Source organism: Alosa sapidissima, chromosome 2 (genome assembly GCF_018492685.1).
Source record: "Alosa sapidissima isolate fAloSap1 chromosome 2, fAloSap1.pri, whole genome shotgun sequence".
In the NCBI taxonomy this organism is placed as follows: Eukaryota; Metazoa; Chordata; class Actinopteri; order Clupeiformes; family Clupeidae; genus Alosa; species Alosa sapidissima.
The window spans coordinates 39,386,899-39,402,578 of NC_055958.1; the positions used below are offsets into that span (position 1 = coordinate 39,386,899).

Sequence of the window (15,680 nt, forward strand, 5' to 3'; positions counted from 1 at the left end):
TTGAAGATAAGAATGTTGTTTTGTTAGTTTACTTCAGGGTGTAATACAAAAAGGTGCAATTATAACTTGAACATTACAGTGTCAGCATAAGTCATACTGTGAGGTATAAAAAACGATAATCATAAATGAAGAAAAAGAAAAGTTAAAGATGACACAATTTTCATTCAACTGGCTCTCTACGGTCCAGCAGTAAGCGTATCAGGCAGATGGCAAAAGCAGTGGGAAAAGTGATGTGGCACAGTAACGGGCTGCGACTTCTCACAGATCTGGCACACTATTGACTGATCATTGATCTGTGAGATCTGGCGCACTATTGACTGATCGTTGATCTGTGAGATCTGGCGCACTATTGACTGATCGTTGTTGACCTCCGGGTTGCAGAGCAGTGAACTTTAGCAATTGACAACCAACAGTCAACAGTCAAAAATGGCAAGAGAACAAAGTGCTTCCAAATTCACTCATATCTCATTTTTTATAGACATGCAGTATATCACCAGGTGATATGAATTTATGACTTGTGGCTTGATTTCTTCTCAGTAAGTCCATTGTCATGTTGATGCTCTGACTCTGAGGATTAACATCTTCATCCTGTACTCACCTCCTCATCCTCAGTCCCTCTCACACTCTTCTCTCAGCAGAGACTGGGTGTGGCTCAGATTGCTGACATCCTGCCTCAGCTTCTCCATCTCTCTGTTCAGCTTTACAGTAATCTGTTTCAGTCGCTCCTTCTCTGTCAGACTTCCCTCTCTTCTAGGTTTGAGAGTCATTCTCTCCATTTCTCTGTCCTTCTCCTCCAACATCTGTTTCATTCTCTCTATCTCTCTCTTTTGCTCTTGCAAAAGTATGTCAACCTCATTCATTCCTTTCTGCTCATCTTTTGCATGTGACAGTTTCTCCAACATTGCAACCCTCTCTCTGAGCTCCCAAAGCACAATCACATCATTCTTCTGCTCGTTTTGTCTGTTGAACTCTGCTTCCATCTTCAGCTGAGTGATGCTATTATGTCTTTGCCAGGCAGTTAGGATGATCTTCATGAGGTTTCTCTCTGCTTCAGCCCTGGCCTCTCTCTCATAGCTCTCTCTCATCTCCTCCATTTCCTCTCTGTGTCTCTCTTCCATCTCTCTCCTCTTTTCTGCCAAACTATTTAGTTTTCTCTCCATCTCCTCTCTCAGGGAAATCTCATGCTTTAATTTCCTCTCCACCTCTCCTTTCTTCTCCTCATCCCTCTCCTCTATCATTTTTCTCTCCAGTTCTGTTGCCCTTAGATTAATCGTTTTAATTTCTACTTCATGCTGCTGAATCTCTCCCTCCATCTTCCTCAGAGACTCCTGTATGCGTTTGTCAAGTTCCTCTCTCTTCTTTCTTTCCTCCCTCAGTTTCCTCTCCTCCACCTCTTGTTTGCTCTGCATCCTTAACTCTCTGAGTTGTCTCTCTGCCTCTTGGTAGGTCTCACTGCTATAGAATTGCTCTCTGTTTCTTGACACCATCTATTCTATCTTCTCTAGCAGCTGTGTGATCTTAGTGTCATCAGGCCTGTCCTTAACGTTGAGAAGGTGACACCTGTTGCCACATTTCTCTACCAGCTGCTGGAGCTCCTGGCTCCCTGTCTGGAGCAACTCCTCCACACTCCTCTCTCTCAGCCCCTCAGCATGGGTGAAGAGGATCAGTGTGTGTCCCCAACAGCCCTCCCCAAAAATATCCTCCATTTTCTCCAGCATCCTCCTCTCCTCCCCTTCAGACGGCTCCACTGGAATCAGCAGGAGGAAGGCGTGAGGTCCTGGGGCAGACAGACGGACACAAAGCCCCACGTCTTGCCTCATGTCCTTCTCAGAGAGTCCACTGCAGAACCAGTCTGGAGTGTCCACCATGGTCACCCGTCTCCCAGCCACCTCCCCCTGTCTGCTCTCACTGTGCTGGGTCTCTGTGGATGTGTGTGTGAGTGTGTTTGTGCCCAGGATGGTGTTTCCTGCTGCCCTCTTCCCAGCTGTGCTCCCCCCCAGCAGCACCAGCCTCAGCTCAGACACAGCAGGAGACACTGGAGGGACTGGACTTTCTCGTCTAACTGAAACCACAGACAAATCTTAAGTCATATTTTCAGATAATTGTTAGTTATTTTGAGTTATTTGTTCTATGATTACCTAATTCATATGAAAACAAACCACAAACACACACACACACACACACATAAACTGATATTTTTTTGCCTTTTTAGCCTATAATTAGACAGCTGAGAGCACCAAGAGGTCAGTGTGTTTGAGATGGCGTGTGGGGGATGAGTAGGGTGACCTGCTAATATGCCCAAGGGGGGACAAGGGGTATGTTTCTGGAGGACAATGTGGGACACTGCCTGGCGCGGCGGTGCCCCCACCTCACAGGCAAACTCACTAGTGGTTTACCCATTTATAGCACATACCACCTTACATGGTAGGCCTATATTAATAATGCCCTATTCCCCTAAACATGTGTGATTGCTGATGTAGGCTATGCTCATGAATAGGCCAACCAATGTGTATTTTTTTCTAAATAAAGATTCATAATAATTTGAACATTCAATGATTTACTTTAGCTATTTAATTTATATTTATTTTTCATTACAATTTATTCACTTTAAATAAATTATAATGTAAAATTGTAGGATTAACAGGAGTCGTAGTTGCTCAACACCACAGGAACAGTTAAAAAAAAAAGTCTTAACTCACGACTCCAGAGGTTCACGAACGAGAAGGGGGAGGAAGGATGGTGAACTTGCATGTTAGTAAAGGCATGCGCAGGGGAAAAAAACTGTTCAGTTTTCTGGGTAACGTTAAAGGAGAATTCCGGTGTGATATTGACCTAAAGTGTATTGAAACATGATACCGAGTGTGAACGTATGTCTCATAGCCCATCTCGGCTTGTCCCCTGCACTCCAAAATCTGGCGCTAGTTAGCCGATGCTACCAACAGCTTTTTCAATAGTGGTGCTTCGGCATCGGGCTAGCCATGCAAATAAATCACTGTTTTACACCCATTTACGAGGCTCAATGTATCCCCACACTTCATTGGTAGACTTCCGAGGGCCCTGACATTTAAAACGAGACATTGAGAACTTAGAAAAAGCACTGGTAGTTTACTTACAAGATGATTTATACAGACAGTATCTTCACGAAGTTTAGCGTTTGCAGCCATCTTGAATTTAGTCACGATAAGTCGAGCAACGAGTAAGAATGAACAGGTATGATAAGGGATCAGATTCCAAAAATAATTCAGTGGAAATGCATGGATTCCAGTTGCTGCTACTGGAAGAAACTGGAATCCATGCATTTCCGCTGAATTATTTTTGGAATCTGATCCCTTATCATACCTGTTCATTCTTACTCGTTGCTCGACTTATCGTGACTAAATTCAAGATGGCTGCAAACGCTAAACTTCGTGAAGATACTGTCTGTATAAATCGTCTTTAACGTTCGCTGCAATGTTGTATGATAAAGCCACATTTAGGTTTGACCTCCTCCGCAATTACTTTGTTGTATGGAATAAAATAACACTGTATTTGTAAATAACAGACTTTATTTTGTTATATATGTGCTTTGGGAATATTTCAGCCACCACTTGGCCTAACGTAGGCTACAGCAGTGGATAACGTTAACGTTAGTGAAGGTAACGATAACGTTAACACTCTTTCAAATATGGCTAATGAAATCTCTAATAACAGATTAGTCCACAGCAATGAAATGTACGCTTCGTGTGGTAATGATAAGTAGCCTGTTTAGTAGCCTATTTGTAGGCTACTGCTAGGTCCATATGATTTCCAGTGAATACAAACATCATTCAAACACTGCGACCAACTTTTTTTTGAGCAAGCATTGATTATGCGTGACACAGTCTCAATTTGCGGGAAGCATGAATTGGGCTTCAAACGCTGTGCGCGCACACGCTACGTGGGACGGGTGGTCACCCTAGGGTTGAGAACTGACTGCAGGTCCAATGAGGTGGCGTCTGGTTTAGGATGCCAGCAGTACCACTAATCTAAGTAAGTTTAAAAATTTCAACAAAAAAATACGTACAGATGAGATGTTCAGCCATGCTCCACCTTTTCCAGATATGATCTTGATCATGGATCCCAGCACAAAGAGAGACGGGTTCGGAGCGCCATCCAGTTACTGCAGTAAATACACAGCACAGAGTGAGTCACTGTAGGATGAATAGCTGATGTGAACTAGAATAGTTTCCAAGGAACTGCAAAGTGTGCTTGCTCAGGAGCGGTTCACTAACGTGAGCAGACAGCGGAATATACAGCATTGAACTTGGCTTGATCCAAAGATTCTGACAGTGCCTTTCAGTGTTGGCACAGTGGCAATATCTCAAAAGCTCTGGGAGAGGGCTATTCACCTAGTGGCCTGCGGGGCGAATGCAGCCTGTTGGATTTTACCTGCGGCCTGCCTGCAAACTGCTTTAAAATCTAGCTTCCATTGCTAAGATACAATCAATAAAATAAAATGAAAGCAGTGATTGGCTGCAAAAATAAATAATGTTGCGCGGCTTGCGCCTCAGATAATCTAAAGAGGAATTGACCAATGACAGCAGTTAACGTTTCACTGTGGTTTACAAATATGAAATATGACAGTAGTTTGATGTTAATGTTAGTTAGCCTATCATTCAGGGGCATAGATTTGCGTGAGGACGTGTCCACACCAATGTCAAATTACGACTGTCCCCACCAATATTCAGGTTGAAATGGGGGAAAAAAGTGCTCACATGCGCTTCACAAAGAGTTAAATCATTTCTCACTTCAGTGCTGCAGATCATGTCGTACAGATCTTGTAATGTGCAGTAGCCTATAAGGGTAAATCGCGCTGATTTGAAGTTACCTATAATAACTACCAGTGAGCCGCAGTCTCCTGCGCAGCATGGCGCAGCGCTTCAGCTTCACATCACTACAAGGCATATGAAGTGCGTCCAAATCCACCCATTCTTCTCTGTTGAACTCCTCGAGAAGTAGGTTACTCATCACACGTGTCAAATGAAAGAGCCTTTTCTCAGCTTTTAAACGGTGCTAGCTAGCCACTATTTGCTGTGATAAACAGTTCGCGAGAAAAATAACTTCAAGAGATTTAATAATTATTCTCTGCGCCCATCTCCACATCCATTCGTTTCGGTTGAATATCGTAGGCCTACACTCTTCACGCAACAAATGACAAACCATATATCAGAATAAACAGCAGACCTTACCGAACACAAAGGTGTAATGCATTCCCGTGTATAATTAGCTGTTCCAGAGTAATCCGGTTTTGAAATAAATTGTAGCAAAATTCAACATGGTCTTTCGGCATTTCTTAAAACTGAGCTGTGCTTACATCCAGAGCTAGTGAGCGGAGCGCGAGCGAGGAGTGGAGCGGATGGAATTTTGTTGGAGTGCGGAGCGCTTTTTCATTCAGAGCTCTGTTCCGCTCCAATTTCGCTCCGGCGCTGCTCACACCACGAGTCTGAGGCCCAAATCCACCCAGAACTCACGTCTTCATAATGAAACTAAGAGCGTTACATTTCAAAATGAAGGCACTTGCCATAGTGATGTAACGGATTCGTTGCTGCAGATAGGTGCAGAGGCCGCGGTCAGTGCCAAGTATTCAGAAACAGTAGCAGGGCCGCAGGCCACGAAAAGCGCACACTCTAGGCAGGTCAAACGCACACACACACTACAAATACAGGGGTGGACGCAGCCACCAACACAAAAAGGATCACACATGAGGAAGACCTAAAAGGGTAACACGCTACACTAAAACACGGACATTAAAACAGTAAATAAAGGCATTAACACACACAAACAACCCCCAGAGTTCTCCCCCGTATCCCAGAATGCATTGTCCCAGAGTCCGTAGCACATAGTCAAGTTTGCCGACGTTACAGTGAGTTGGTTGGGGATGAAGTCGCTAAATATTTTAGAAAGGAAACTGAAAGTCATAGGGCTTACAAGTGTACTATGTACAATGTAGAGCAAGAACAACTAGCCTATGTCATGACACTGTTCCAGTGAGATTTATTTTGGAATTTAAGAAGACACATCTTAAACATGAGTGTGCTGCGGAGAGCAAAGAAAAACGTGAAGAATTTGAATGGCCTGTGCTTTAAGTAAGGCTGAAGTAAAACTTGGATGCTAAACCTGTATTATTTAGGCAATTAATCCCACTGATCCCTTTAGTTTGAGGCTTATGTGTACATTGCCAAGCTTGTTCGTTGTTGCACTGTCGGTGTTGCATTAGGATACATGTTCTATGAGTGACATTGCCGTTTCTCTTAGTTCTTTGGGATTTACGTTTTCTAAGGTGACAATTCGGCTTGTAGATTATTTCTCCCTCTTTTAAATTGGAGCGAGTGTGGAGCGATTTCACTGGAGCGGGAGGATTTTGAAGTGGAGCGGGGAGCGAAATTGAGCGGAGCGGCCTGACGTGAATTTGAACGGAGGAGCGGCTGAGTGAACAGCCACCTGAGCGGGGAGCGGGATATTCACACCACTCAGCTCCGCTCACTTAACCTGACTCTTGCCAGATGAATTTCGTTCCGCCTAGCTCCACTTATCCATCTGGGATCGCTCCATTGGAGAGGTGTTTCAGAAGGCTGAAGGCAAAACAGTCTCACAGTCGCTTCTACGCTACGTCTATGAAACTCCCGCCCTGCGTCCTGATTGGCTCTACCATAAAATCTGGTGCCGAAATCACTCCCAATGGAAGCGATCCCAGATGGATGTGAGTGGAGCTAGGCGGAACGAAATTCATCTGGCGAGAGTCAGGTTACTGCTCACTAGCTCTGCTTACATCGCCTAGATATCTGTAAATATTATAATCAGAGAATATACAGGCAGCTCACGGTTAAGTGTTTGTCAATGTAGCCTTAATGATTTCTTTTCACAAAATGCTAAGCATGCATGTATTTAAGTTTCTTAAAACTGAGCTGTGCTTAAATGGGTCAATGCATGATTTCATAACAGACCAAATAGAACATAAATATTAAATGTTAAATATAGCATATTAAAACCAGATCATGTAGGCTACACAGTATAGTTAGATCAAGTTGGACAGTAGCACACTTTAATCATGGATAGTTGGACAGTAGCACATAATTTTAATCATTTTATATATCTATAGTGGCTATTGTGGCTTTTTCTTTTTTTTTGGGGGGGGGGGGGGGGGGGAGTGTTAGTGGGTGTCCCCACCAAAGCTCAGACCAAACCTACGCCCTTGCCCTTGCTATCATTTGATTGAGGCATTAAAATGCTGCTTATTTTTTTGTCAGGATACTGTTTCACTGATTTCTGATAAAAAAAAAAAGCTGATTAAAAAGCTATGACAGAAATTGGGTGTGAATGTTATACATTCCATCCCCTAATGCTGGTTTTACTGGTTTATTTGACAAATAATCTATATGGACCTGGGGCCGGATTCACAAAGCATTTTATCTTACCGCTAGTAGTACTCCTAAATCGCACTAAAACATTTTAGCTAGGAGTTTTCTCTTAAAACCTATTTACAAAGCCGTAGAAAGCAATTGTTCCTCCGCGCTACTGTGATTAACTATTAACTATCTGGAAGAAACAAGGTTCAATTCCTCATTGAGGCCATCAGGTCCCAGTGTGTTACTAAGAGTACATATCCAAAACGCCTCCCTACATAAGAGTTTTTCAAGAATGTCTCCGTCTCTGGAGGGTGTGGTGATTCTTTCTATCCCCCAAAATTTGAATGAAGCTGGAGATCCATGATTGGCCTGCATATAATGTCGTATGTAGTATTTTTAGTGCGTATTGCTGTTTTGTGTTCTGAAATTCTCATTTTTAATTGATGTTTTGTCTGTCCAATGTATACCAGCCCATATGGGCATTTTAATAAATAAACAACATGTGTGCAACATGCAATTAATAAAGGAATCAATAGAATTCTGTCTGGGGATGCGAGAAATCTTTGGAGTTGGTAGAATTGGAACACTGGGCACAGTTGCTGCATTTATAGAACCCTAATGGTGGATTAGAAAGCCAGGTGGTAGGGGGCAATATTTTTATGTCAGAATGGACCAAACGGTCTCGAATGTTGCGGGCACGTTTAAAACATGAATCGAGGTGGCTCCGCACTGATATCTTTCAAGGCCGGATCACTCCAGAGAATATGACAATGTCTTTTGACGATGTGTTTAATTCTCCCCACTGTTGGCGGATATCGAGTGGAGAAGCAAATTCTTGGATTTGATTTACTTTTTTTTTCTATTTAGAAGGGAAGAATGGTCAACACTCAACGCACTTTCAATGTTTTCTTGCGCTTATCCCAGTTGCGAAAAGCGCTGCGCCAGTTAAGATGCTTTGGACATAAAGTTTTGGGGGGACATGCAATTTCTTCTCACTCACTGAGAAATTGGCCCGTAGGGATATTGTGAATTAAATGCGTATGTTGGTTGCTGTCTGCTTGTATTTCTGTTCAGCGGTTTACAATAGATTGTCGTTTGCAGTGTATTGTTCACATCTTTCAAAATTGTCAGGTCTAAAAAGTCACTAGAGTGAGTCATGCTCCAGAGTAAAAGAAAGATAGTCTGTGATAGAGTTAGCATGAACCATTTTTTTTTTTTAATTCATCAATTGTGTCTGTCCATATAAAAAAAACATCATCAATATACCTGCGCCACAGCGTGATGTTTGAATGGAAAGGGTTAAGGCTATTAGAAGGTCTAGGGGCAGGAGCTGGCCAAAAATTAGCGTCCCGGGAATAATAATAAAAGGAAAACTTAAGAAGAACAATAGTGTGCTGCTTTCAGCAAGCAAACTAATAATATGGTGTATAATTTATGACTTGATGTCACATACTCACCAGCAGGGGGCAGTAGGTGGTTTCCTCTGACTGCCACCATTCACCAGATATGAGAACAAGACAGAGAAAGGGCAAAAAGCAGGAGTGGAGGCTACCCTGTCATTTCAAATTAATTATACTGGGTACTGTAATACCGTGGTAAGTATTTTAACAGACATGTTACATGTATGGAACACAATCACTGAAACAATGAATGTTCATTGAAAAAACTTGCAAATGGGCATACTGTTGTATATTTTCAAACTAACCTGAATGTTAATTTTAATAGTTTTTCATTCACAAAAAATCCCCAAAAGAAGTCATCATTATAAGTCTGGACTTACATTCTATAAATTGGTCTTTGCTCCGTGCTCTCCTGAGACCTGGATCAAAACACAAAGATAAACTGGATAAGGTCACAACCAGCTTCTGTAGTACATTTTGAGGAGTATTTAACACTCTGAACTGTACTACGTGTGATATAATGAACTAGAGATGATACAGGTCCCTAATTTGTTTTTAACACAATAAGCACTATAAATGGGTACCCAGTTTGCACTAAAGTATATATTATGGCATGCCGTTTAGGAAATTAATATTCAGAATCGGAATATTTAGATCAAAAACCTGAATATATATATATATATATATATATATATATCAAAACCTGTGAATATATGTCAAAATCTGAATATATATATATATATCAAAACCTGAGAATATATATCAAAATCTGAATATATAAATCAAAACCCTGAATATATACTGTAGGTCAAAACCTGAGAATATATATCAAAATCACATCAAAGTCTGAATACATATATCAAAATCTGAATATATATATCAAAACCCTGAATATATAAGTCAAAACCTGAGAATATATATCAAAATCTGAGAATTTAAATCAAAGTCTGAATACATATATCAAAACCCTGAATATATAATACATAGGTCAAAACCTATATTGAACTTTAATTTAATTTGAATTTAACGGTTATTGCTACATTGTGTCAAAGCGTTATAGAATCTTCGCATTGTATTGCGGAGAGATTTATTATTAGCTGTGCAAAGTCTGAGTTGAAATGTCCAGGGATATTCCAACTCATATCGGCCAATCAGACACAAATAAATAGACCCCAATTGTTGTATAAGTATATATATTGCCCAGCACAAACTGCAAGCTATCCAGCTAATCTACCAAGGCCAACAGTACTGCTGGATCATTAGGGTTTACATGAGCAGGGAGTACATGTTAGGCAAAGAATCTACCCAGCATGCTTTAATATGTTGCCTACCTGATGCAAAGTCTGTAAATTATGGAATAATATGATCATTTGGTCTCATACTCACATGTCACATCCAGCATTTCATCTCTCTCCTCCAGTTGTTTGATTATTTCCTCCAGCTGTTTATCTCTGTCCTCCAGCTGTTTATCTCTGTCCTCCAGCTGTTTATCTCTCTCCTCCAGCTGTTTATCTCTCTCCTCCAATTGTTTGTTTCTCTCCTCCAGCTCCCTCTCCTGTTCCTGCAGTTGGGTTCTAAGGTCCTGTAGTTCCCTCTCCATGTCCTCAGTTTCTTTCTCCCTCTCTTGTTTAGTCATGTGTTCTTTTGATTGTTGTTTGATTGTGTTCTTCCTGTTCTTACTCCCAGAGTCCGCTCTTTTTTTGTCCCTCCCCTCTGGTTGTTCATTGCCCTCCATTTTTTTGCTGCTCAATCGTCTTCCCATTTCCTTCGCTGTCTGATTGACTTCAAAACAAAGATGTGTCAGTATAGCCATTTTCAGCACTCTGACCTTTGAGTTTTTGAAACATGTTATGGAAGCCAATTCATCACTTTCAATTAACTTGTGCCCCCTAGTGGTCAGTAATAAACCCGCATATACTTACAGATTGACTGGCCTTGCTTTCAAGCTGTGCATGAATTGGGATGTAAGTAGGTCTACAGGGCAATTCCATGGAAAATTACGTTTTTTGTAACATCGTTAACGCCAATAAAATGTGATGGTATGGTATGATGTGAATGATTACATGAAATGTGAGCATTTGCTATTTTTGGCTGAAGAATGTACATGAGAAAAAATGCACAAAAAAATGAATGTTATCATTCACATTCACTGGCGTTATGAATGTGACAAAAAGTAAATTTTCTGTGGAATTGCCCTACATATTTGCCTTCATGCTTTTCAGTATAAAAAGTAGCCTACTATAGATCTGCACAATCCTCTGTACTTACCAAGAGTTCTCACAGATTCTTCCATTTTCAACCTGACCAAATCAATTGAGGTGCAATGCACTGCAACAATCACACACAGAGACACACAGACAGAGAGGCACACACACACACACATACACACACATTTTTGGTATTAAAATATGTTTTGATAACATTTCTTGCAAGAATGTATTTTATTTTCATAACCTTCACTCACTTAATGTATCTTTATTTTGTTAGTTATTTAAAATAGCAAAATCACAAAACATAAAGTTGAGTCTGTGGTTGCTTAGCAATGGTAACAACAAAATGCAACAAACTGCTTTTGTTTCATTAGTCATCTTCAACAACAAAACAAGAGGGCTCTATCTTGCATGTGGCACAATTGACTTTATGCACTGGCACTTGTATCATTCCTATTTTGAATTGAACGCACAGCGCAATTTTCCCTCCACAGACGCAGGTCGTTAAATTAAGAAATGGACTTGCGCTCCTGGGGCCGATTCAGCGAAAAGAGGAGGCGTGTTCCGGCGCAAACCTTTGATAGGTAAATCGGCCCACAAAGCTACTTGCGTTTTGCACATTTCAGATCATTAAAATAGAGCCCAGATGTGTCTTAAGGGTTCTCGGGCACCACATCAGCCAGATAACACACCCATCTGGGGCCCGTGTGGGTTGGTTGTGGGCTGACAAATGGGCCCCATCTGGGCTACCTAGCTGGTCTGGCTAATTTTGCCCTCAGGTTCCATGGTGGCCCTACTTGGGTTAGCCCAGATGGGGTGATGATGGGAGCTTTAAAGGTGCCATGTAGGACCCACATGGGTAACTCAGGTTTCACCTATTTAGGACCTACAGTAATCTGCCCAGGTGGAGAGTAGGTATGTAGGCCTACTTAGTATTGCAGCATAATATTAATATCAAGATAATTTTGAGATTAAAGACTTCAAGCAAAGTCCTTTTAGGCAAGTCCCTCCACTCAGCGGCCGTAATGCAATGCTTTTTGGGTACTCATTGGGCATCCTATTCGGCAGAAATGCGCACGTGCAAGGCTTTGCGACACCAACCGTGCTCCAGCGGCGAGTTCACAACACATGATTGGCACGATGTCTGCACAACACAGCACATGATTGGCTCAATGTATACACGTGTCAACGTTTTGGCGAGGAAGGGGTGGGATGTTTGTAGACAACTAACCCCATGCATTTCTACGGAGGATTTTTTGAGTGCTGTGTCTCCTCATTAGAAAGTCTCTGCTTCAAGATGCAGTCTTGACATAAACATTTCTGAATATGTCGTTCCACAGTATTCAGAAGCATTCATTAGTTGGGGTCATCCCTATGTTCCCCGGGTCCAAAATGGGCAAAATGCACCATTGAGATCAATAGGTCTTGTATAGAGTTACCACAGGTTACTCTATACAACCACAGGTGGCACTGTGGTGACTCCACAGTATATAAAACATATTGATCTCATTGGTGCATTTTGCCCATGTTCAGGGTGGAAAATAAAAAAGAAAGATTTGCATAAGACAAGTCAAATTGGTGTCTTTAAAAAGAAGGGATCATGGAGAATAAAGAAACAAATATAAAAAAAAATATTTGTATATTCCCACAAGGTGTGAAAATGAGAACCAAAATGATTTTTCAAACTAGTGAGGTCTGCTGTTCAGACCCTGAAGGAATTTATTTTCTGTTCATTGCTTTTTGTGAGAGTGTTTCTACTTATCTCAGTAAGGAAAATAAATCAAGAGCCTATGTTGAGTACAAATATGTCTTCTGAAGGCCTAAACAGAGCCCAGCCAAAAACACCAATACAATTTTGATCAACTTTGAGGGACAGCTATGAGCACACAGGATCATCCAGACCAAATGTGATGATTTTGCTACATACTATTCCTATTTATGTACCAGCATGCAAAATTTGAGCCTCCTACATGGTTTAGTTCTTGCGCTATGAGCTTGTGAAATTTGACCAAAAAAGAGGCCGAACAAAATTGACACACCCCTCCCCCCGTAAAAGTGGCTGTATCTTGGAAAATATTGATATTACATAAAAGTAATTTTACAGTGTGTCTCCAGGGTAACATAGGTACACCTGGTAATTTTTTCAGAATTTTTTGAGACCTAAGTGCGTGGGCCCTGGTTGAATTGACGTGGAATGACCCTATTGTGGAATGACCATACTGTAGCTGTACATACTGTCCATATTTATTATTTTTATGTATTTTTTATGTTTTTCTCATATATTCTGTAATACACTGCATATTATTCATTGCACATACTGTATGTGTACATGTTGTGCATAAATTATTCATATTACATAGCCATATTATTATTATTCTGCATGCTCTTATAAGGTAACTGCTAATACACTGCACATATATAACTTATATTACTCTAAATCACAGACACAAAGACACAAACTGCATTTTGTTGTCTTCATATACAGTATGACAATAAAGTTGAATCTAATCTAATCTAATCTAAACACATTTACTTTGTAGATGATCTGTCATAAAATATGCCACTGTTTTGATTATGTTAAAAATATTTGTTCACTTCCATGTTTTGACTTCCATGTTTTGACCACATATACCTTGTGATTGACTTGTGTAAGAGAACCTGTCTAGACCTATGTGGTTTTGCTTATTCAAGTCTTTTTTTCTTATGGGAAGAGAAACTTCCTACATAAGAAAGCTCAGTGTAATTTTGAACTTGGTTTGTCATTGTTTATATCTCTAATTTTATTGCACATCACTAGCCTAACAATAACAGGTTGCAAAATGTACATAGCTACTCTGACAGCTTGTCCTCATCTTGTCCTCATCTCAGGCTCCTGCTTTGCTCGATTGTGTCGTCTTTTCTAATTGAACTTTTGTCATTTTCATTTCTTCTTTTATCTTCTTCTTGTTCTTCTTTCGTTATGGTTGCATGCATTACAAGCCAAAAGCCACATCTCAGAATGCATGAAATATTTTTTTATTACCTGAAATATGTTAATTTTTACTATAAGTTATACCTGTTGCATTGAAGAATGATGAGCTTTTGCGACCAAATAAAATACATTGAAGTATATACAGCTGCTATACTGTACATTGTAGTTCAATCCTGGAACCAGTTATTGGATGGCATCAAAAAGGCCCTTCTAGAGTTACGACTAAACTGTTCTCAGATGATTGCAGATCAAATGCAACTCCTGTTAAAGGTGCAGTCTCCAATTGTACAAGATTTCAAACCCATAACATTTTCTTTTTCACATTACACAATCATATCCTCATGATCTGCTAGCTGCCCATTCCGTGAGTACTCTGTAAACAAACTGGTTTCTGTAGGCAGCCCAGGCTCCGAAAACTGGAAAGAATCAAATTGGGGGCAGTCTGTGTGGAGATTCTCTGGGAATACTGAAGGGAGAGGTGAGCTATCTCTGGTGTGCTTTGTTTGGTTAAAAAATAAAGTATGTTCTTTTGGACAAAAGGGTCTGCTAATAATTTTAGGTATAAACATGCTACTTTTTTTAACGATTGCCCTTTTATACTGTTATTGTCTAGCATTATATTGTTTTTGCTAATGGAAAGCACATTGAAATACTCCTGTGTATAAAATGTGCTATATTAATACACTTCCCTTGTCTTAACTATAATAGCTACTACGAAGGCAAGATACATTTCAAAGTAGTACAATGTTTTAAACTGAGTTTTCTATCACATGCCTTTTTCATAAAAAAAAAAATGAAGTCAATAAAATGGAATATAGTGCCCAAATGTCCTGTATTAGAGTCCCTGCACTTGTAGGAACATAAAAAGGCCTTTGATTTGTTAATGAAGACCTCTTTGAGAGTATGCTATTTAACACCTCAAATTTAAGTGGGCAAAAGTAAGGAAACTGTAAGGAAACTGACAGAGGGACAGGGATAAGTAGTAATGATATCACATTTCCTTTCAAAGTTACATATTGTATGTCTTAATGGCTATTGTGGCAATTTGCCACTGCTGATATTCTGTCAAAATTATTTAGTTTGTTTCAATCCTATATTATTATTAGTATTGTTTATGTTGTCTGACTATTCTGAACAGTTAATTTGTGATGATAATGTTTATTAGTATTTTGTGTGCCACTTTGGAAAAGAGAACCACATCCATAACCATAACCGTAATGTTATGTCTTTACTTACTTCTGTAGATTACCCCTCTTCCTCCTTAAAGAGACAAAAAGAGAAAGCCGAGAGAAATCATTAAACAGGCAACATTTCAATAAGCTTTATTGTTGCATCAAATGTACACATACAATTCTGCAAAAACAATTTTGATGAACAGTGTATGAAGGGGGGCAGCATTGAAAGAGGCCATCTCATTCACATGGATGACAGCACTAATCTCATAGCTCAGAGATAAATGAAAAACACTCACCATCATAGCGCAGTCCTATTCGTGTCCCCACCACGTGTTCTCCACTGATGACCTGACACTGATATCGTCCAGTATCGGACTCTCTGCTCTCCCTCAGTCTGAGAGACACGTCTCCTCTCTGCAGTCTCTGAGTGTTCAGACTCACTCTGCCCTCATAGTCCTCACTCACTGTAACTTGGCCATTCTTATACAGGTAGATACAGTCTGTCCCCCTAAACCACCTGATCTCCATGGAGACAGCACTGGTTTCAGGAGAGAAGTGAC

The 15,680-nt window shown here is 40.4% G+C and overlaps 2 protein-coding genes across 2 annotated transcripts; both read right to left on the reverse strand.

The window, feature by feature from the left end:
* LOC121697483 (trichohyalin-like) lies at positions 1–1,487 on the reverse strand. The gene has a single exon (XM_042079022.1). It carries the CDS (start codon positions 1,485–1,487, stop codon positions 609–611), a length of 879 nt encoding a protein of 292 aa, XP_041934956.1. The 3' UTR covers positions 1–608.
* On the reverse strand, positions 1,336–15,680 carry LOC121690310. The gene is made up of 8 exons (XM_042070799.1): positions 15,417–15,680; positions 15,182–15,205; positions 11,033–11,092; positions 10,151–10,546; positions 9,145–9,183; positions 8,822–8,851; positions 4,043–4,138; positions 1,336–2,062 (listed from the first exon to the last, which is right to left on the reverse strand). Exons 1-8 carry the CDS (start codon positions 15,646–15,648, stop codon positions 1,488–1,490), a joined length of 1,452 nt encoding a protein of 483 aa, XP_041926733.1. The 5' UTR covers positions 15,649–15,680; the 3' UTR covers positions 1,336–1,487.